The sequence below is a fragment of the Lasiodiplodia theobromae genome (assembly GCF_012971845.1).
Source record: "Lasiodiplodia theobromae strain AM2As chromosome Unknown scaffold_7, whole genome shotgun sequence".
NCBI lineage: Eukaryota > Fungi > Ascomycota > Dothideomycetes > Botryosphaeriales > Botryosphaeriaceae > Lasiodiplodia > Lasiodiplodia theobromae.
The window spans coordinates 48972-71020 of record NW_023336563.1 but is presented as its reverse complement, the minus strand read 5'-3'; the positions used below and the strand labels follow the sequence as shown (position 1 = coordinate 71020).

Genomic DNA, 22049 nt, shown 5'->3' with positions numbered 1-22049 from the left:
TATCCAACAAATCTACGAACCAATCCATTGTGTCAGAGTTTACTTGTTTGTTTCCTTGGACTTCTCCGCCATGGCTCGTTTCTATTTAAGAATATGGAGAGGGGGGAAAAAAGAAAGAAACACTGCTCGAACTGTGATATCTGAATCATCACCAAGTTCGTCGGACGTACAGTGAGAAATTAAATTTGCTCAGTTGCATACTGCAGAGAATAGGGAACACCACTCAATTGCGTGACGCTTCGTTGGCCTTCTTGAAGAGTCAGGACTGGACTAGGAGGTTCAACCTTGATGGCTTCCCACAGCTTGTAGCATTTGCCTACTTGCAAGCGCATTTGTGTGTCTGCTTCTCCATTCTGTAGAATTCTTCACTGTTGTTTACTTGCCGTCTGTGCGCTATCCATGCATTGTTCAGTAACAGTGTATTTGTTCGCATATGGTACGGAGTCAACGTGACAGAAACAAAGAACCTGTCTGTATCAGACTCCTACACAAAGACATTGTTTGCCAACGTCCCGCCTAACGTCCAATCAGCGCACGTGCCGCTGTTCCTACTTCTTCCACCTTTGCAATGTTGGCCCATATACACAACATCCGCAACGATAGCTATGGAATACCCCACGCGCACACTCTCTCAAAACGAATCACACCCCAAAAACCTCATCATGGCTTTTTCTCGCTTCTCACCTCCCAAGTTGTCTTGGGTTTTCTGCTCACTTAGCTCTCAACATTGTTCAGAAGTGTTCACTACATTGTTAAGAAACCTATTGTCCCAAACACCAGCACAGGCCTTCAGACTGGAGCCTTGGAGGAGTAGAAGAGGAGCGAGAATCTTGCTCTCTCTCCTCTTCATCGACACCATCACCTCCACGACCTCAACCGCCAAAATCACCTCCCTTCAACACCCGTCTCAACACCATCACAACCACAACTACCCGACCCAACCAACTATCACCACCACAGCCAAACCACCACACCACCACCGAACCTACCTCCACCCCAAATACATCCGCCACCGCTCCTTCTGTCCATCTGTCTGTCAGTCGCCAAGACCAAATCAGACCAGACGACTGCAAGCCACCAGAAAAAAAAACAGCAACAGCCATGTGCCAAATCGAGTCCGTCTTCCACCACGCCTGCGCGCACTGGGCAGCGCGGCCGCGCTTCGTTGGCGAGCCCTGCGTGCGCGCGCGGCACGTAGCTGTTTCTCCACAACCCACCACCAGCACTGAGACTACTCACAACAACACTACCGTGACCATCATCCCATGCGACTACCCCGACCACCTCGGCGCCGCCGACGAAGCGGGCGAGTGCGCAGAGTGCGCGCGACACAGGCGGCGGTGTCCGGTTTTCGTTTTTGGGACCGAGGAGGTGGTGGTTCAAGGCTATGATGGATCAGAGGAGGACGGCGAGGGCGCGGAGAGGCGCAGCTCAGTCGACTCGGACATGACGATGTCGTCGTCGTCGTCCTCCTCCTCCTCATCGACCTCGTACGGTTGCTCTGATGGCGACAGTGGCAGTAAGAGGAGTTGGCGTCCGTTCGCGGGGCTGAGTGAGGGGGCGTGGGAGGAGCTGAAGCGGGTGCAGGCGAGGAGGGAGAGGAAGATTCGAGGAGTGGGCGGGATTGTGGGAGTGTTGGCGGAGGAGGAGGTGGTTGTTGTTGTTGTTGGCTGAAATGGGTCGATGAGTCGACATGTGTGTTGTTGAGAATGAGACGGGCCTCCGGGTTGAGCGCTCTGATTTGATCTAATGGCTCTGCGGTGGGAATGAGGGGTTGATGTGTTGGCGATGTGTTCTTCTTCTTCTTCTTCTCTTTTTTTTTTTTTTGTGGTTGTTTTCTTCCTGCAACTTTCAGCGAAGCATAGCGATTTGCATTTTGTTTTGTTTTACGCATAGCGTTCTAGAGCATTCAGATTGCCTCAGTAGCATAGTACTAAAAGTAGACTTTACGAAATCTTTCTGTTTGCTAAATGAAGTCAATGTGTGATGCGTTCAAACAATACTTGCAAGTGAATCACTCACAGATGTCAAATTTTTAAGCTTAGTGGAAATAGTCTTTTGATGGAGAAACCGCTGTGTGCGTTTTTCTTCTTTTTGTTTCAGCAACGAGGCGATGTTCTTCTAAATTGAAGTTAAGAAAACTGTGGCTAAACTAGGGGGAATTTGGTTTCAGGTTATCACTCTTTAAAGTAATATTGTGTATTCTGCCGGAGCATCCCTGCACTTTCATGGAATTTAGTCTTCTTAACCTTTTTTTCTCCAGAGTTTTGGCTCCCGATGTACGGGTAGTTGAAATCAAGCTCTGGAATGGTCCATGCATCACCGATTTTGCCGTGTGAAAGTACCGGTAAGAGTTAGTTTGGACGTCAGGTGGTGCGGTGATGTCTTTTGAGGAAGGCTATGAGTCGACTCTTGACCAGTGTGCTTTTGATCAGATGATTCAAACAGATGGGCCCGGCTTGTCCGTACAGGCGCCCGGCATTTTTACTGCAATAGGTGTTGTAGATGAATTGAAATGTGGTTAAGGGAGACTGACATCGGCCTCCGCCGGCCTTGCGTGAAGACTTCGAGAGGAGGCCCTCTTTGAGAAGTTTCACCCCACTCTGACATTTTACTCTACGGATACTCTTGCAGACTTTGCTGAAAGTTTTCATTTTGCAGGACACCTGGCTCGCCCACGCCTTCGCTGAAACCGCGCGTTGTCCGCAGGGCCGGTCTTCCGGTGTCACAATCCATTCCCACCGGAAAGAAGTGGTGCATCGGATAGCAGCCGTCCATCCGCAACATCTTCCGGCTCAAGTCAAGTGAGGCTGTATCATCCTCAAACCTCGGACCTGACCGCGGAAGCGGTTGAATAACCTCCTCCAACGCCAAAACCCCCCCGCAACGGCCGCTCAGAGCCTCGTGCGGGGTCAATCGAGATGGTAAAACATCCTAACCCGCACTGTATGATCGGCACAGATGCGACAGACAGATCGAAACGCTGGCTATCTGGTTCTGACTCGCTCTGCCTGATCAACAAGCCGGGGGGCCATGCAAGTGCGCGAAACTCGGCATCGCAGCTCTCGAGCTGCCGAAGTCGCATGCAAGGTCGTCGGCCTTGCGTTGGGTTGGGAGGGGTCAAGCGCCTGATCCATGGACGTGGGCGACTGCAGGCTGATGTAGGATTACATGCGTGCTCGAGGCGCCGCCGTGGTTTGACCGCCCAGCGCGCCGTTCTTTTTCTCTTCACCGGTTGCATGGCGAACGCGTATACGACGACTGTGGTGTGGCATCATCTGATGCAGTGTAGCTTGATCCAAGAGTCCGGAAGAAGAGCTCCAACACCATTTCTACGCATTCGACCAAACAGCCAACCGGGACATCGGGTCGGATATTGCTGCAGATCTCGTCGGGCGCTGATACAAGGTGCCCGTGATCCCTTTTCGTTTCTTTTCTTCCTGCATCATCGGGTCGGAAGCGAAAAAGTGACGATGCCCTCGCGAAGTGTGACCAAGCTTTTTTTTCCCTTTGCCCTCGTCTATTTTCAGCGCACGTCGCACCGCTGATCACGAACGAGCGATATGAGCTTCCCGGAGATTTAAGGGAACATGGGGGGACCCATACCGTGTAACACTATCCGCGTTGCATGACATGTCGCCCTGTCAATACTCTGCTTCCCCCACGTTGACCTATAATATAATAGAGTTTTTCGGTTGCTGCATCCGGCTGTTTCCGTCGACATGTCACCCGAATCAGTCTTCTTGCTCTTTCGCTTTGCCTTGGCGAACAATCGTGCAGCCGGGGCAGCAAAAGTTGAGGGGAACACAAAACGAAGACGGCTTGTGCCGCGAAACGCGCCATCACGTGTCAGGCCGCAAAGTCGGTTGTGGAGACTTCTTTGAACAAGATACTTTGGTGAACTTTAGCCGGCCATACGTGTGGCAATGAGCTGGCTCCGGCAATAATAATAGACGGAGCGGAATTCGTCAGCTCAGCGCTGTCGTAGCACGTTGACTTGACTTTGAAAACAACCTTTCTTCGGGTTGACCGTCGGGACAAACGCGCGCAAAAAAGGAAGTAAACGGATCCTTTTCTTCACATGGATGACAGCAGCCTATCGATAGAACGGCACGCATTATAGGACGGGTGGGCTTCGGAAAGGCGGGGCGAATGAGCGGAAAGGGGTAAGCGTCTGTGTTGCTCGACTGACGGTGACTTGCGTTCATAGCTGACTGCCAATATAGGCAAGGCATGCGTGTTTCAGTTCATGCAGCCTGAGGCATGCAGGCAGTCAGGCAGCGCGCCCGCTGTAGACGTTATTTTTGCAAGCCTCGAATCCTTACCGTGAACCCTTTTTTTTTCCTTCTCGGTCTGCTCGCCGCCACCGAACACTGCCACCACACCCTCTCCCCTAAAGGTGCAATCGGGCCATATAATTCGGCCGGGCAAGGAGACAGACAGAAAAGAGGGGGAGTACCATTGCACGGAAAGTCCGCTAACACCGATAGTGGCTTTTCTCGGCGCGGCTCACCTGCGGGCCTCGTGTCCGTCTCGCACTGCGCCGCGCAAAAACCACGTGGGGGAGCTGGTAAGCTTGACGCCTGTGGCTTGCTCTGCGGAAAAAAAGAAATTCAAGAGCGGCGAAGGAATGCACGGCCTGACGGCAGGCCGCCACGTGGGAGAGCACAGAGATGGTTCGACTTGCAAACTACCTGACTCGAGCAAGGTGCGGCGACGGGGCGTGCTCCTCGGCAGCTTGGCGAGCGAGTGTCGATCGCTGTTTACTGTGTATATTGCGAAAGGGTGGCTGTTCAGCAGAGGGCTGTGGCGGGCGGGTGTTGAAGAAAACTACGCCTCCCCTGACGCCGATAAGTGAGATGCTCGTGGAGAGAGCAGGCATCATTAATTATTTCATTCGCCTGCGCGCGCACAGGGAAGATCTCCCGAACCGTCGATCCGGGCGGTCGCTGCTAGGGGCCTAGCTCTTGGGCGCGAATGAACAAACGGGGGCGCTGGGCCTTGCGCAACGCCAATTCGCTAGCCTGGATGCGCCCAGGTGGAACCGAGGGCGTCGTTCCTCGTTGTCGTTGTCGTCGTGGCCGGCGTGGCTGGCTGTCTGGCTGCTAGGGGGCGCCGGTCACGATGCCATGCAGAAGCAGTTTCAGCAGTCGTGCGCGCGTCACAGGTTGATGGGGCTTGCTGCTGTGCCGCACACAGGTGCGCCGGGGGGTCATCGGTACCTCGAGACATTTGCTCCAGCACCACCAGCCTGTTCCTAGCCGTGATAATCTGAGCTAGGTGAAGTTACTAGCTTAGCTGCCGCCGCTTGGGAGGGCCAGGCGTCCCGCCGTGCTACGCGTAGGTACTCAGGAGGTGCTGATTAGAAAAGAAACATAATGGGAGAGCTCCCCGTGTCGCCGCATTATTTGGTGAAGGCCGCCCGCCGTCTAGACAGCCATTCCTTCTCGTCCGTTATCTGCTGTGAACTGCCCTGGCGCGCGTGGTGCATCCCTGTCCCTGCACGTTGCCCTGAGTGTCGCGACCCACCCAGGCCGCTTGGACCGCCGCCTGCTTGAGCCATCCGGGATACCGATCGACGCGGGGAGCGGCAGCACCCCCCTCGAGCCCTGAGCCCTTGAGCAGAGGCCCGACCTTGTCCCCCCCGAGTCCGCTTCCCCTACAGCAGCCAGCGAGTCGCAAAGTTGTCGAGCTGCAGCGCGCCCCTCCCAGAGCCATGCGAGCATAGCCGACCCGAACCTTCACAAAATCCCCGCCCAAGTCGCTCGCTTCGTCCCGTTCGTTACGCTCGCTCGGCCCCTGTCCCCATCTCACAGGCACCTGTGCGACCGCCACCAGTGAGAGCCGACACCACCAGCCCTGTCGGCATTTGAGCCGCCATTAATATTCCCATTCGTCTCTCCCTTGCAACAACCGCATTCCTTCCCCACCACCGCGGAATGCATCGCCTGCCGCGACAGCAGGACGACGGCGCGCTCGCCTCGCCGCGCTCCAGTCGCGCCCCGAGCATCAGCAGCGATCACCTGTCCACCACCGGTTCTACAAGCACCGTCGCCGCCGTCTACGTTCCCGCCTCCGCCTTCCAGCCGCCGCCCGCCTACGTCGCCGTATCCGCCGCGTCGCAAATCGTCACCGACCACCAGAATGCGACCCTACTCGACCAATTGACCAAGGAGGAGGCCGATAATGTGCCCGCCGAGAGCGCGCGCTTCTCCGAGCAAGCCCTGGCCCTGCTCAATGGCTTCCTCGACTCGCTGCTCTTCTCCATCCTGGCCACCGGCCGGTCGCGCTCGCTCATGGCCATCCGCCCCGCCGTGCAGGAGGTCCTGAAGCCCAAGCTTGCGCGCGAGGCTCTCAAGGCCGCCGACGAGGAGTTGGCTGGCCTCATGGCCGACGAGGAGGAGGACGAGGAGATCCCCAATGGCCAGGGCGAGAAGTGGAGCCTGGAGGCCGTCTTCAAGCGCACGCGCCTGCGCGTAATGGTGTACACGCGCCTCGGCGAGCTCGAGGACGAGGACGAGGAGCGCTTCCTCGACGAAGATGAAGTGTACGCCGAGGACGAGGCCGCCAGGGAGGCCGGCCTGGTCTCTTGGGCTGCTGCCATTTTCCTTACCTCTGTCATCGAGTACATCGCTGAGCAGACCCTCATTGTGGCTGGTCAAGCTGCTTTCAAACGCATGCGCGCCAAGCGGAAGAGATCCGTCCAGCAGGGTGTGACCGACGAGGATGAGCTGGAAGAGCTGGAGCGCGTCGTCGTGAACGACTTCGATATGGAGAAGGTCGCCCTGAACTCAGCGCTCGGCCGCCTTTGGCGGACATGGAAGAAGACGAACCGTGCACCCATCACCCCCATCTCTGCGACTGGCCGCTCGCCCTTTAGCCGCTCCTTTTCCTTCAGCAGCGGCCACCGCAGGTACAGCACTGGCAATGCGCATGATGCCCCCAGCGCGGCCGCCCTTGAGGAGGTGCCTGAGGTCGAGTACTCTGAGCGCGATATTGCGTCGAACATCCCGCTTCCAATTGGGGAGAATGATGTTGCTGAAATCGAGGTTCCCGGCCTCGCCAAGACGTATGAGGAGGTTGAGGAGGTGGTCGACGAGAGCGCGTCCCTGATGCCGCCGCCCACTAAGAAGCAGCGCCCAATGAGCTGGCTCGCTGCGCCGGGGTCAGGCCGTCACCTGATTCGTTCTCGTTCCAACTCGATGCCCTCGATCAAGCAGTTGGCGCAGAGGCAGGCGTCGACGAGCAGTGAAGAGCCGCCATCTGAGACGCCCCCTTTCCATACCCCCGTTGAAACTTTCCACCAGCACGAGGATTATATCGCTGAGGGTAACAAAGTTGCCGAGACAAAGCGGAAAAGCCAGGCGAACTCGGCGAGGTTTTCGACGGATCAACTCGATGAAGTGTCGTCGGTCATTGCTGAGACTGGATCCCTTCCCGGAGCTGCGTCGCCTCCTCCTGCTCCCCCGATCAATCGCCGGAGCATTTTGAGAGATCGTTCTCCCAAGCCTCTGCAGCTTGGAAGGGATATTCTTGTCACTGCAAAGCCTGCGGGTGCGTTTAACCCGTCGTGTAGTGATTGTTCTTCAGCATACTAACCGAGTCCAGATTCGCCCCGTGGCAACAAGCAACCCGTCGAGAGCAAAGTCGAAATCAAGCCGAAGAAGTCGAGGTCGAACTCACCGGTGAGAGGAAACAAGGAGCTCAAGCTTAGAACGTCGAACGAAGCTATCGGGGTGGCAAGGACGACGGATGTTGCCAAGACCGCGCCTTCGTCGCCCCTTCCTGCAGTCAATGAAGCCCCGCAAGAAAAGAAGCGAGCCAACCGTCTCTCCGTCTTCCCTCCGCCCGCAAAGATGAATCAAGTCATCATCCCTGCCATGGGATCGCCCTTTGCGAGAGAGAAGACGCCTAGCGGTACTCCAACTCGGGCAGACTTCGCCTTCGAGGAGCCTCAGCCTGTCCCCAACTCCAAACAAACCCCCATTGAACTAGGCAAAGACATCGAAAACCACCGTATGAGCAGAGCGCTTCGCTCGCAGACTGTCTCTACCCAAGCATCCCAGACGATTCCTCAAGGCCCGCCTTCGATTTCGGCCCTCTCCTCCCAGACCCGGGATAGTTCTACCTCGCGTAGGTCCCACGAAAGCTTTAGAGGTAGGACTGAATACGGGGTGGAGCGTGCCGGCCTCCAGCGGGTGTCGTCGATCTCCTCGGCTGGAACCTCCATTCTCCATACGTCACGCGGCTCTGAGTCTAGCATTCCTAACCGGTACCCAGTTAATTCGAGGAAGTCGGAAGACGACCGTGCGCGGGACTTCGACGCGGCGATTGCGCAAAACGACACGGTCTACTACACGCTCACCCCGGAACGCATGCGTGAGGTAAGTAAGGAGCGCGAGATGAACGCCAGAGCCGAGGCTGAGGCCCGAGACCAGTCTTCGCACGCGAGATCTGCGACCGCGACTCAGGTTTCAGTTTTTCCACGTGTGCCCCACAGTGGATCCGGCTCGAGCTCGAGCCCACAGTTGCAGCGTTCCAACACCTCTTCGCGGGGCTCGTTGAGTAGTAAGCATGGGAAGAGCACAATTTCCGACGATTCTGCGAAGGAACCGAAGGCAGCTCGGCCCACCCCTATTAATCAAGCTGGAAACATCTACACGCGCAACAAGTATATGCCCCGAGAGCCGAGGGTACAAACCGACCCGACCTTTGATCTTCGGGACTTTCTCATCTCGACCACCCCTTCGAGCAACAACAAGCCCATCGCCCCTCTCGAGACCTCTGCTTTCTCCCACAGCGCAGACAACAGCCCGGCCACCGCTACCACAACTCCTACTTCCAGAGGATTCTTGCACAAGACTGGTTCTCGATCTGCTAAGAACTCCATTAGCGAGGGTTCGTCTCTTTCACTTCCAAACCGCAAGAAACTGGAGGCCCGTAGCCCGGCCGGTCCAGTTCACGTCGACAACGATCTTATTGATTTGATACGTCAAGGCCCGCCTGGTTCAGACCACCGCATCCCCCGCACCGTAGCGCCCTTCCGCGACACGATGGATTCCGAACAGATGGAACTCTACTCGACCGCCGTTGCGCCCTCCGTCCACTCCCAGACCACGACCAACTCCCGCAGTGGCCTGCTCTCCCACAGTAACAACGTTCACCCGGCTTGGGGCAACGAGCCTTCGTCGCTGAGCGGCAGCATGTCCGACGGGCCAATGATCACGAAGAACCGGCCCAAGAAGCGCATCGACCCTTACGCCATCCCGGACGACGACGAGCTGGAGGAAGAGTTCGGCGAGGAAGACGAAGACGAGCTGACGGCGCTGCCGGGTAGCACCGGCGGGCCCGTATCGACGCCACCGAGCGGTCTCGTGCGCGCGAGCGAGGAAAGCTCAGCCCACCACCAAGAGTCGGCTCATTCGAGGCAGAAGGCTAAGACCGCCACCTCGGAGCTAGCAGACTTCCTGTCGAACGAGCCGCCCACCCGCGCCGTCACCGACGCCCCCGTCCAGCCCTTCATGCTCTCCGAGTCGACGATGAAGGCCATCAAGAACGGCGGCTCCGCCACGGCCGCGTCGGCCAACGGCATCCGCGCCGCGTCGTCGCACAGCAAGACGTCGTCGATGGGCGCGAGCGGCATCGGCCTCCCCGGCTCCTACAACAACGGCTACGTCACCACCATCAGCGGTGGCCACGGCAACCACCGCCTCGGCTCGTCGGCGTCGAACGGCAGCTTCGGCGGCAGCAACGGCCTCGCCAAGCGCAGCAACACGCTCCGCGCGGCGTCGAGCGGCGCGAGGGGCGCGCGCATGGGCGCGGGCAACGACGACGAGCGCGGCGGCTTGAGCGAGATGGCGGATTTCCTCAAGAACTCTGGCCCCCCGCCTAGCTGGGACGAGAAGCCGTTGCCGTTCGTCAAGTTCGATAAGGATGGCAATCCGATCGAGCCTGGGCAGAAGGAGAAGAGTAGGGGTATTTCGAGGTTTTGGAAGAGGTGATGTGATGATGATGTTGTCAAAAGAGAGAGCGGTGATGTGTGAGGTACAGTAGAGTTGTGGAAAAAGCTAGAGAGTCTTGATTGGTGACTGACCTCCACCTGGTACATGGTCTGGAGCATAGGGGTTTGGCCATCGCCACTTTTCCTTTTTTCCTTTTTGGTTTTCCTATGTGTCTTGGTCCGGATCCTCGATCTCCTAGTCCTTTTCCTTATCTCGTCTTCATTGCTTGGCGCACGTTGCTACGCTATACACACAAGCATCGTCACGTCTTTTTTTTTTCTGTTTTTTTACGTTTCTGCATGCCCGCTTAAGAAAAAGATTTTCTTTGGGGGATATATTGACTTTATGCTTTTTCTTGAACTGTCTCTACTTGTTCAGCTTATTCCTATATGGTTCTGGAATCATTTTTACTTTTTTTGCGCTTTTGATATCCATTTTAGGATCCAGATACCCCACCCTCATAACAACCGGAGTACAACAAAAATGTAGCCCCGCACCCAAAGTTTTTTTTTTCTTTGTTTCTTTTTGAAAGTAAAGTATAGGGTGTGAAAATGGATGGAAAGGGGCAAAGGGAAAACTTATTTCTTAGTTCAAGTTTAGGAATGCTATCGATATGCGGTTTTCCTGACTGTGGAAAGCAAGTACGTACAGATGTCTTCTGCTCATTTGATATGCGTGTGTGTTGCGTGATTAGTGGAGAGGATTGGAGTTGCAGGTTGTTGTGTGCTTGATGCTTGTGATGATTGCGAAGTGTTGATGCGCTTGCGGACTGTGGGTCGTTGGTGATGAGCTTCATGGTGTAATGATGAAGGTCTTCATGCTTTTGACTTAGGCGGTGGTGATGGAAGTGTGCGAGAGAGACTTGCTAGATAGTGGAACGCCGGCGCGGACAGCAGACAAGTGAATGTAGCTAAATACTCGGAGAGTTTCTCTCGTGATCCACTTGGCTTCAAGCCTCTGCCTGATGATGTGCGATGGGAGAGCACCATGCGGCGACAGACGCCCCAATTTATAGCTGCCCATGATGGAAGAGTTTGGTCTTGGTAACGTGGTCAACCGCACCACGTGTAACTCGGTAGATCAGGTGGCAGGTGGCCGTCGAGGGAGTGCCAGACCTCGCTGATATAAAAACGCTCCCTAGTAGATCCACCGAGTAGTACTGCAGTGAGCTAATGATGTCTTCGGTAAAACAACCTCCGGGGTTCGGCAACGACTCTCTACACCATTAGGGCACTATTCGGACAGACTGGCGCTGTCGCGCGTGTTCTGGCCCCTCTTGTCCGCACTTCTGCCTGCTTTGCTCCACACTCGGCTTACCCATCACGAAGGCTCCGAACCTACCTTCAAATCAATCATCTGATGCTCTCGCGCATCGATGAATAACGAAGATCATCGTCGTTTTCTACTGATGCCGCGGGCCACCAGGTTCAGCGGACTGAACGCACCTCGTGTCTCGAACGCGCGTACGTACGCTTTCTCCCGCCACGCCCCCCCCGACGAAGTCGGGTATTCGATGTACATCCTCGCCGAAGCGGACGGCACACACGCACGACAGTGACTTCCATTTCTGGGGTTGCGCCTCCGCCCGAACAGCAGAGGCAGGCCAGTGTCCCCCTTGCAAGTCGTCGCTGGCGAGGGAAATGGTGCAGATGTCGGTTCGGGGCTGGAAGGGCAGCGGAGAGGAGGCTTATATAGGCATTCGGGGGTGTCAGCGGTGGGAGACGCACGGGTTCGGGAAGGGTGGCAGCTGCGCCCACGGTTGGAGGATGAGGCAGATGAGTGGGTGGTGGCGTAGGCGCGTGGACAGGTGATGCAGGTTCGTGCCGCGTGTCAGGGCGAAAAGTGAGTGCTGGGGTCAGAAGACTGTTGTCATTTTCTTGCTCTTCAGCACGTGTTGTGTGACAGGAGTTGGTATGCATGCGATCTGGTGGCTATGAAGCTAGCTTGGGATTGGTTGTTTCACTGAGTGTTTGCAACTTACTGCCGGAGGTAATGCGGTTGGTGAGTTGCCAAGTCTTCTGTTGAAGGCCCTCATTCACGGGGCTGTCGTGCGTTGCGGGTGAAGCTTGACACGACTTGGACTCTGACCAGAGGTCTAAATGGTATTCCACAGAAAGGCTCGGACTATTTGTACAGGTAGGTTGGATGTCATTGGAAGTTGTATATAGTTCGACGTCAGGACTCAATGCAAGGGAATTGGCTATTTTACCAATCAATTCTGAGTCATAAGATCTTTACGGATGCCTCCATGAATGTTGAAGGAAGTGAAAGTACAATGATCAGTTTTATGGGCGTGGTGAATCCTCTGCCAAACGTGACCATGTCATTTGTGATCCAATCCATCAGATATCAATGACAACAGTTCCCTGTAAACTCTATAGGACAGAATAATGCCTACCATTCGACGTAGGTCAAGGTTGAAGGTCGATGGTTGTTTTGCTCTCCTCCACCCCCTGAGTTGAAGCCAGATACACAGACGCAAATGTGGACTCGAAAATCTTACAAATGCATCAATCAATTAGCATGGTGAAACCAACTACCTAATTGAACAGAGTGTAGTATCTCTTGTAAGACAGGTGGGAGGCGGGATTCTTTTATAATCCACTATGCCGTGACATCCTCCGAGTATCCATCCATCTTGGACATCGTCCTTTTGCATACACCCTCTTCACTTTCCAGATACATATCCATGAACATACAACAGAAATAGAAAGGTATCAGACCTAATCCTCACCATACCATCACTACACACCTGACAGTCGGCGACATTTCCAATCTCCAGTCTCTGGCAGGGAAACACAAAGCTCAAATTGATATCTCGCGCAGCCCGGGTGGTCTTGTTGCCTGACCACACCCGATAAGGACCTCGCCACCCAAAAGAGGAGAAGGAGGCCAAAGGACACAAAAACAATGAGAGGTAGAGAGGTATGGAAGCAATAAAAGGGCAGACAAAAGGAGAAGAACCAAATATCCACCAGCTCCGGCAAACGCGATGTGAAAAAAGAATCAAGGACCACCGACCCCCCAACCATCTCTCTAACCGCTTCCGATTATCCAACCCAGATGAAAAATAGAAAGAACCCCACTCATCCATCCCTGAACCCCCCCTATTTTTTTTTTCCACACTACCTGTTTACTAACCATGACGTTTATTCCAAGCACCCGCCCGCCAGTTCCTTATGTCGTACCATGAAACACGTTAAAAAGTCCTGCATAGCAGCCAAGTCGTCGTCAAACTGTATCCCTCACTTAAGGCCTCGGACGCGGCCCGATGATCTGCCGCCGTCCACCGAACCCGATGCCACTTCCCACCCTGTTCTGGTTATCGCCGCCGGTGAAGCCGTATTGGTTGACATCCCAGCTCTGGCCGGGCTTGCTGCCGGCCGTCTCGTCGCGCGGCGTCTCCTTCAAGTGCTTTTGGCCCTCCTCCCATTCCTTCTGCCGCTGGCGCTCCCGCTCCATCTCGCGCTCCAAGAGCGACTTGCTGGCCCAGCCGCCGGCCCTGGTTTTCTGCTGGGATGCGGCACGGCGGTCATCCTCGGCGGCACGCTCTGCAGCGGAGCTGAAGCCGATCTCGGAGGCGGCCGTGTGCTTCCTTGGAGGCGGCGAGAGAGGAGCGGGGTTGGACGCGAGGAACCGGTCGGTGCGATTTGATGACGGAGTCGGCGGCGAGACGGGCGACTTCTTGGCGGAGACGTAATCTGCAGGGTTAGGGAGAGGCCGGGGCGAGGTGGGCGGAGGAGAGACGGTGGCGGGATCCGGGAGCGGACGCGCGGGGAGAGCTGGAGCTGTACGGTTATGTTCATCCCACTGTTGACGGAGGTATTCGCGCTCGTCGCCTGCCCATGACACATTACTTTCAGGGGGAGAAGGAGGACGTGCCGAACCGGGACGAGATCCGTGGATGCGTTCCTCACGCTCGCGCTGATATTGACGTTCCCGTTCCTTGGCTTCGGCCAGCTGTCTCTCGAGTTCGGCGACGCGCTGTCGTTCGGCCTCGAGTTCCGGATCGTTGCGGCTGACTTGTCGGCTACGGGGCTTAAAACTTTGTTCGGCTTGGTACTGGCTTAGGAACTGGCCTCGGAGCCTAGCGTCGCTGGTAGCCCTGGTGTGCTGTGTCTCCTTTTCCAGTTGCTCTTCAGCCTCTCGTTCTGCGCGTAGCCTGGCCTCTTCGTCGGCCTTCCACTTACGCTCCTGCTCCTCCCACTCACGTTTTTGTTGTTCGACCTTCAGCTTCTCCTGCTCTCGTTGCTTGCGAGTCTCTGCTTCCCACCGACGCTCCTCTTCGGCCTGGACCTGGCGTTCCTCTGCCTTCCGTTTCGCATCCGCCTCTTCCGCCTGGATGCGCTTGCGCTCGGCCTCTGCTTCCTGCTCTTTGCGCTTGCGCTCCTTTTCCGCAAAACTGGGGACGTGAGGCGCTGCCGTAGTGATCTGCCTTCTCGCGCCGTAAACTACACCTTGGTTGCCTGCGTTCGCGCCACCCATGTAACCTATATCAAACACGGTTAGCTTTTCATCAACTCTTCGTTGCCGCGGTACTGACCGTATTGTGCAATGTTCCATGCTGGCGAGGTCACGCCCTCGTCGTTCCTCTTACTCCAGCTGCTGACTGGGCCGGGCGACTTGGTGCCACTCGACGAGTTGGAACCGCCGGTCCCCGAGGGGCTCAGGGCTCTCAGAGGTGGGGGCCTGTTGGATCCGCTCCCAGTGCTGGCGTTGCTCAGCCCCCTGTCGCGACCAGGAAGACCCGGCGACAGGCTGCCGTTGGCCTTCTTGGGGCCGATGCACGTGGGGAACTTAGCTGGGTCGAGGGCGTGCGCAACACGGCTGAACGCTCCCAAGCATTGTAGGACTTGCGCCGGGTCCTTCTTCTCGAACAGGTCGACGGTGAGGAAGCGGTCGTGGGCGGCCAGCGAGATGGGCTCCTTCTCGCAGGCTTTGAGGAAGTGCGAAATGTTCTCCATCTGCATGAACGGCATCGCGGACTTCTTGAACTTGATGCCCGGCGGCGGCAGCGCGAGGCTGGCAAGTCTGGGCGCAAAGATATGTGTCAGCCTAGAGTTGCGCGCGGGAATGCGCCGGAGGGCGCGGCGGGCGCGGGAGGGAAAATACGTACTGGCAGAGGACGGTGCCGTCTTTCAGAGCGTCCATGAGGTCGCCCGGCGGCAGTTTCTGGCCCAGGGTGTCTTCAATCCATTTGGTCGTCTCATTGACGGCGGCGGGGTCCTTCGCCTTCTGCATGCGCAGACGGCGCATATCCTGGTCGAGACTGCTGACGCTGGCCATGGTTGCTCTGTAGAATCATGCGCTTTGGAGCGATTCCGAGAGAAAATAGGGAGAGGGAGGCTTTTGAGGGCGAGAAATTAGGAGTGTTAATCGTGGCTCAGGGCCGGAAGAAGGAGGGGCGTGTCCTTGGGCACGGCCAGGGATTCGGGGGGATGGAATGCGCCCGAGGTAAGCGTAGTAGTCGTGGCCGGCCGCAGCCAGTGCGGGTCTTGGGCGGGAGCTGACGGCGTACGACGTGATGTCGGGCGCAAGATATAGTCCCGGGAAAAAGAGCAGTTGTGTGGCTGGGGCCTGGCATTCTACGCCGTCAGAGACGTGTGTTGGCACTATAGCAACAGTTATAGACCCGCCACCGGATTTGTTGGTTGGGCGGCGCGACGCGATGCGCGGAATGTCCAACTTCGTGTAGCGGCCGCGACTTCCCCTGGGGGGGGCTGACCACCGAGTAAACGTCATCGGTTATGCCTAAGTGTTCAGGCAGCGACGCGCCACAGCGCGGGCGGCGGCACGGCGGCAGGCATCGGAGGGATGCACGAGCTCCGCTGCCGCCGACGCCGCTTGTCTAATGCATGCATCACCATTCGCCGCGCCGACTTCTGCGCTCTCCGACGATGCCACTCACACTCCAGCATGCCGCAACCCGGGCGCCTCAGACAACTGTGGTTTAGGTGGAAGGCCCTCGACCTGCCCTGGCGCAAGCAATGGCTACGTGGTATGCTCTCTGCTCAGGCATCACCCCCGTCGCTGGAATTTGACAAGGCTAACAACCACCCAACAAGGCTTTGACCTGGCGGGCAACAGCTTCTGGGAGTTCAAGGAGACCTACGGCGCCCAGCGCTTCCGTCGCATCGTCAAGTACAGCCGCCGCATCCACTACGGCGACGTTAAATTGACCCGTACGTTACCTGCCTTCCACCAATTTCTCGCCCATGTCAACGCCACAACTTCCACCCCTATATTCTGAGTCGAAGCTCAAGACAAATCTGGAAGCGAGATGGCACAATAATGGAATTCATGCGCCGCTCTCCTGCAAACACGCACCAAAGAAAACATTGGCGCGCACAAAGCAGTAAATTCTCTTGGAAGCCATTCTTTGGAGAACTCCGCCATGTAGTCTCCCTGACGCTTCAGCCGCATGCCAAAGCTCAGGAAAAAAGTTTGGCGCACCAAAACACGTACCATTTCGGTACCATGCCCATCTCGCCTCCTTAAGCGGTGCACTATATATATGCACGGATGATCCACCAACGCTAACGACGCCCTTATTAGCACAATGGATCCAATGGCTCCGTCACACCCGGTCCGACCCGCCCACTATCGCCGAACAGCAACTCGATGAGATCCGCCAGGCGCAGCTGAAGCAGCTCGCTGCCGCCGCTGATGCCCGCTGGGCCGCCAAGCCCTCCGCTCTAGACCCCCCGCCGCAACCTGAACCCGCTCCACAGCTTCAGTCGCGTGATCCGGCAGCCAACGCGCCGCAGACAGAGCCTGAAGAAAGAGAAGGGGTGCGCAACGTTGCGGCTGCGCCGAACGAAGTGAAGGCCAGCATGGAGGACCAGGAGAACGTGGATAAGGGGCGCTCTAAAGGCGAGAAGAAGAAGGAGAAGACGCCTTCACCGTGGGATGAAGCAAAAAGTCAGGAGTGGCAACCCGCACCCTGGACACCAAAAATCGCGCGGAGGAGGGGATGAAGGAACGAAAAAGGTGGGGCAGTGCGGAGATAATAGACGGAGAATCGGTGTTCAAGTAAGAAGCTACCAATCCACGCTCTTGTATATCCCCATATCCTCTTCAAAACTTCCGTTCTTGAGTATTTTGCTTTTCTGCAGCCAATCATGGTTCTGGAAGTGACATGATCGGCGGGGTGGGCTGAATAATCATGTATCATTATATCCTAAGTCCGGAAGGTGCTTAATGAAAGCCAAGAGTCCTAATGCCAAGTTTCCAACGCCTGCACCACGCTTAGATGGAGGGGTAGCGGGGTCTTTATTTAAACTACAACCATCTCAAACTTCTTAATTTCCTCTAGCGATCTCAAGATCACTTCTTCACAACTCAATCGTTCGCATAGTTGCTCACTCTGAATCTCAACCACAACCCTCACTCAAACCAAAACAAAAGATAACAACCACGAAAAGAAAACCTACTAGAGACTCACCAAAGCACTCACCACCTCCACAACCATGTCTTCTACTTCGTCACAGCCGCCAACCTCCATCCTCCTCCTCGGCGCCGGCGAACTGGGCACCGCCATCCTCACCTCCCTCGCCGCGCACCCGTCTCTCGCCTCAACCCAGCTAACCGTCGCCCTGCGGCCTTCCACCGTCACCTCCTCCTCATCACGCCTCGAAGCCCTCCGTGCCGTCGCCCCGCCAGCCCGCCAGCAAAGTAACCCCATCGCCTTCGCGCCGCTCGACCTGGCCGCTCCCACCGCTGAAGCCGACCTGACCGCCCTCATCCTCAACGGCGGGCAGCGCTTCGACACCGTCATCTGCTGCACCGGCTTCGCCACCAGCGGCTCCGGCACCGCAACCAGCGGCACGCAGACGCTGATCGCACGGGCCGTCCTCGCCGCCGCCGCATCCTCCTCATCCTCCTCCTCCACCCAACGCCGCCGCCTCCGCTTCTTCCCCTGGCAATTCGGCGCCGACTACGACGCGACGGGGCCAGACGCCGCGCACGGCATAATGGCCGAGCAATGCGGCGTGCGGACGCTGCTGCGCGAACGCGCCGCCGCAGCAAATCTCGACTGGACCATCGTCAGCACCGGCATGTTCATGAGCTTCGTGTTCGAGGAGTGGTTCGGCGTCGTCGTGGGGTTGGGCGCGGCGCTCAAGGCCGGCGGCCCGGAGCCGCTGAGCGACGAGGGCAGCAGGGTCATTGCCCGGTGTCTGGGCAGCTGGGAGACGCGCGTCACGCTGACGGATGTGCGGGACATCGGGGCCGTGGTTGCGGAGCTGGTGGCGGCGCCGCCGCAGCAGCAACAGTCGAAGGGTGAGGATGATGCGGGTAGTATCGTGTTTGCGGCGGGGCAGACGGTGTCGTATGCGGAGCTGGCGGATGTCGTGCAGAAGGTGGTGGGGAGGAGGGCGAAGGTGCAGAGGGAGGAGTGGAGTCTGGAGTACTTGCGGGCGGAGCTGGAGAAGAATCCGGAGGATCAGACGATAAAGTATCGGGTTTTGTTTGGAGAGGGGAAGGGCGTGGCCTGGGATAAGGAAAAGACCATAAATGCGGAGCGAAACATCGAGTCCATGGGAGTGGAGCAGTGGTTGAGGGAGAAGCTTAGCATGTGAGCGGAGGAATGTTGCTATTGCATTGCTAATTTTGCTAGATGAAACTTTTCTAGTCCTTAGCTGCATTACCCAGTAAAGAGAGCTTCGGCCTTGGTTTTGCTCCGTAGTGATGAAAAACGTCGTGTCACTATTTGTCTTCTTTTCCTTCCAGCCTCTTGATACCCTTCTCAGAATTCTGGTACCCCTCATCAAAGCCGATGGCCTTTGCCAAGCTGGATGCTTCGGTGTATCTTCTCCGAGCCTCTGAAATCCTGCCTTCCATCTCTGCAAATTCGCCAAGGTTGTGCGTGGCAACTGCGCATGCGAGATCACACTCTTCATTACGCTCCGGGGGAGCAATGACAGATGCAAGATTTACAGCTTTAGTAGCCCACTGGCGAGCTTGCTCGGTCACCGGCGGTAGAGTGTGGAGCGGTTCAGGCGTGGAGGGGTTTGTGGGCGAGTTGGGAGCGGAAATGTTGTTTTGAGGCGTACCCCAGCCAGGAGGCAGACGCTGCTGTGAGATTGATATGGCGATGTTGTTCATGAGCGTGGCAGCGTGACATGACTTGGGGTCAGCAAAAGTAAGCGCCTGGAGGAACAAAGGAGTAGCGAGATAGTGCTGGTTCATCGATTCATAGTGGTGTGCAAGTGCTGTGAGTTGTTAGTACCAATTGAGTTATGGATGGAATGTAGCATTCGGGATGCTTACCTTCCATCGATGCACCCATCTCTTGATCGGTGATCCAGTCACCCTCACCCTCCTTCACGCCCTCCTTCTCGCGTCTCATCTTCTCCTTGAGAACAGTCTCAACAGCCCAGACGAGTTTCTCTTCCGCCTTCTCGATCTCTTTAATGTACGGGTTCGAGTACAAATCGCCGAGTTTGACGCTGATGCCAATCGTCTTGCCCAGCACTCTTGTTCTCTTGCCGTCGTTCCAATGCTTGTCACCAAGCTCGTCGACCCATCTCAGACAGTCCCTCCTCACAATCTCCAAGATATCAATGGCTCGTTGGTAGTTTTGAAGCTGCTCAAACAGCTGAGCAAGCGAGAACTTGATGCCGAGAACCTCGTTGCTGAACGGGTCCATGCCCTCCTCATCCGCCGCGGCCAAAGCTTCGCGGTAATACTTGATCGCTAGCTTTGGGTCCAGAGACCTCTCCTGACTAAAGTATAGGGCGCGGCGAAGCTTCTTTGCGACCGGTTCCGGAAAGTTGTGGAATGCGCCAACGATGTAGTAGTGGTAGACATATGGCGCGTAGAGGAGGGTACCGAAGCCGAACAAAATGACTGCTGTCACTATAGTCATCGAAATTGGGTGTCTCCTGAAGAGAATCTTGGCTCCTTCGATAGTCGATCCATTGCGGCGACCGAGGCGTGACGACGGCGACAGCGGAGGCAGGCGTGGGCGCGTGGGAATCTTCGTCGCAAAGGTGCGGGCGTTTGCGGTCGCGGGTGCTTTGGCGGTAGAGAAGCGCTGAGCGCCCCTCAGCGCCGTTCTGTAAGCTGCCCGCGAGAGCATGGTGGTTTGTGGTGGTGGTTTGAGAGATTGGCGCGGGAACGTCAAGTGGAGGTTTTGTTCAGCCTTACGGTCGCGCCTGTCCTGAGCACGGATCCCAGAACCCGTGCGTCATAGGTCGCCGCTGCCGCCTTTAACGTCCGCACGACGCGATCCAAAGGCAACAGCATCACAGAGCTTCTGCATTGCTTCCTTTTCACCACACCAACGATTCACGTTGTCAAGCGAAAATGTGTGGGAGATATGTTCTAAGATTGCGCCCCGCCGAGGTCCGCCAGCAGCTGGAGCAGTCGCAGATGCCCTCCGAGGAAGCTCCAGACGACGATCAAGTCAGGTCGACCTACAACTTTGCTCCTGGGCACAATGGAATCGTCTACAGACCTGCAATACCCGATTCTGGCTCCAGGAAGTCCGATGAGAAATATGAGAATACGAACAATGTCCCAGCCTCCGGGGAAGTCACCGCATCACAGGATCCAAAGTACAAGCTGCAGGCGATGAAATGGGGTAAGACAATCATGACCTGTTATTCGCCCAAAACGTCACTGTATCCGCACAATCCGATGGAGGCCCGGTTCTAAATGGCGTATTCTGACAAATACTGACCGTTGAGGCTTCGTGTGACTGAGATTCCAATAAACTATTGCTGATTGACTTGTAGGTCTCATCCCATCTTGGATGAAGCGCAAACCGGATTACGGATCAATGATGAAAACGATCAACTGCCGTGATGACTCGCTCGCCGAGAACCGGGGGCTTTGGAACTCGATGAAACATCGGAAGCGGTGCATCGTCGTGTGCCAGGGCTTCTACGAATGGCTGAAGAAGAACGGCGGCAAGGAGAAAATCCCCTACTTCGTGAAGCGAAAAGATGGCCAGCTGATGTGCTTCGCGGGGTTGTGGGACTGCGTTAGGTTTGAAGGTACAGCATGCGGGTTACATCACTGCGCGACTGGGCTGCCGCTAATCTGGACGTGCAGGATCGGAAGAGAAGCTCTACACCTACACGATCATCACCACGGACTCTAACAAGCAGCTCAGTTTTTTGCACGATCGCATGCCTGTCATCTTTGATAACGGCTCCGAGTCCCTGTGGAAGTGGCTTGATCCAGACCGGACCGAGTGGAATCGAGACCTGCAGTCGCTTCTCAAGCCCTTTGACGGCGAATTGGAGTACTACCCCGTCAACAAAGAGGTCGGCAAGGTCGGAAATGACTCCCCTTCGTTCATCATTCCGGTCGATTCCAAGGAGAACAAAAACAACATTTCCAATTTCTTCGACAAGCAGAGAAAGGCAGCAAACAGTAGCGGCGGGGCCAAGACCGCCACGCAGGGAAACCCGGTTATCGACAAGATTGGGCACGTCAAAGGTGAGGCTCGTGGCACCTCGGACGAGGATGGCACGGAGGACAATGCACCGTTGCCAACTCTCCCTGGTAACGAGGACAAGCGTGGTATCAAGCGGGAGCACGAAGACGCAGACGGCAAAGGTGAAACGCCAGGCTCACCGCCGCTCCAGAAGGCAGCCAAGACAGGCCAGGCCAGTGTTTCTCCCGACAAAAGCAAGGCGACGAAGGCAGGCAGAAAGACGAGAAGCGCCACCAGCAATGGCTCGACGCAAAAGGCTAGCCCGGCGACGGCGGGCGACGGTAGCAGGAAAATCACGGCTTTCTTCGGGAAGTGAGACGAGGCGGGTAAAAGAAGAGGCGGATCGCCGAAGACCCTGCAGATGGGCAGCACATGCGTCGGGCAGACAGGCAGAAGGAGCAACTACCTACACAAGGTTTGAGTCGGGTGTGCTGCCGCGCGTGTACCTGACGTGCCAGCTTGCGTCTTCTCACTCATGCACCTCGAAGGATGCTGCCTGGACCAATGCGGCGTGAATAATTGGCGGGCGCCAATTGCGGTTCGTGTTTGAAGGGACAGAGTCATTTATATGGTCACGGGTCTCTGGCGCATCGAACGATCGG

At 56.4% G+C, this 22049-nt stretch overlaps 7 protein-coding genes across 7 annotated transcripts; 5 read left to right on the top strand and 2 right to left on the bottom strand.

The window, feature by feature from the left end:
* Positions 1-1101: 1101 nt before the first annotated feature.
* On the top strand, positions 1102-1674 carry LTHEOB_2691 (uncharacterized protein; the record flags this gene model as incomplete). Its single annotated transcript, XM_035511531.1, has 1 exon — positions 1102-1674. The coding sequence occupies one exon, from the start codon at positions 1102-1104 to the stop codon at positions 1672-1674; it is 573 nt and encodes a 190-aa protein (XP_035363417.1).
* A 4265-nt stretch (positions 1675-5939) lies between these two features.
* On the top strand, positions 5940-10001 carry LTHEOB_2690 (uncharacterized protein; the record flags this gene model as incomplete). Its single annotated transcript, XM_035511530.1, has 3 exons — positions 5940-7554; positions 7609-8133; positions 8281-10001. The coding sequence occupies 3 exons, from the start codon at positions 5940-5942 to the stop codon at positions 9999-10001; spliced, it is 3861 nt and encodes a 1286-aa protein (XP_035363416.1).
* A 3249-nt stretch (positions 10002-13250) lies between these two features.
* On the bottom strand, positions 13251-15287 carry LTHEOB_2689 (Calponin protein; the record flags this gene model as incomplete). The annotated part of the gene is made up of 3 exons (XM_035511528.1): positions 13251-14491; positions 14545-15032; positions 15118-15287. The coding sequence occupies 3 exons, from the start codon at positions 15285-15287 to the stop codon at positions 13251-13253; spliced, it is 1899 nt and encodes a 632-aa protein (XP_035363415.1).
* Positions 15288-15917: 630 nt separating this feature from the next.
* On the top strand, positions 15918-16978 carry LTHEOB_2688 (NADH:ubiquinone oxidoreductase; the record flags this gene model as incomplete). Its single annotated transcript, XM_035511527.1, has 3 exons — positions 15918-15999; positions 16067-16183; positions 16557-16978. The coding sequence occupies 3 exons, from the start codon at positions 15918-15920 to the stop codon at positions 16976-16978; spliced, it is 621 nt and encodes a 206-aa protein (XP_035363414.1).
* A 492-nt stretch (positions 16979-17470) lies between these two features.
* On the top strand, positions 17471-18580 carry LTHEOB_2687 (Isoflavone reductase family protein; the record flags this gene model as incomplete). The annotated part of the gene is made up of 1 exon (XM_035511526.1): positions 17471-18580. The coding sequence occupies one exon, from the start codon at positions 17471-17473 to the stop codon at positions 18578-18580; it is 1110 nt and encodes a 369-aa protein (XP_035363413.1).
* Positions 18581-18707: 127 nt separating this feature from the next.
* Positions 18708-20082, bottom strand: LTHEOB_2686 (Tetratricopeptide-like helical protein; the record flags this gene model as incomplete). Its single annotated transcript, XM_035511525.1, has 2 exons — positions 18708-19213; positions 19272-20082. 2 exons carry the CDS (start codon positions 20080-20082, stop codon positions 18708-18710), a joined length of 1317 nt encoding a protein of 438 aa, XP_035363412.1.
* A 293-nt stretch (positions 20083-20375) lies between these two features.
* On the top strand, positions 20376-21763 carry LTHEOB_2685 (uncharacterized protein; the record flags this gene model as incomplete). Its single annotated transcript, XM_035511524.1, has 3 exons — positions 20376-20586; positions 20741-21001; positions 21060-21763. The coding sequence occupies 3 exons, from the start codon at positions 20376-20378 to the stop codon at positions 21761-21763; spliced, it is 1176 nt and encodes a 391-aa protein (XP_035363411.1).
* Positions 21764-22049: the final 286 nt, after the last annotated feature.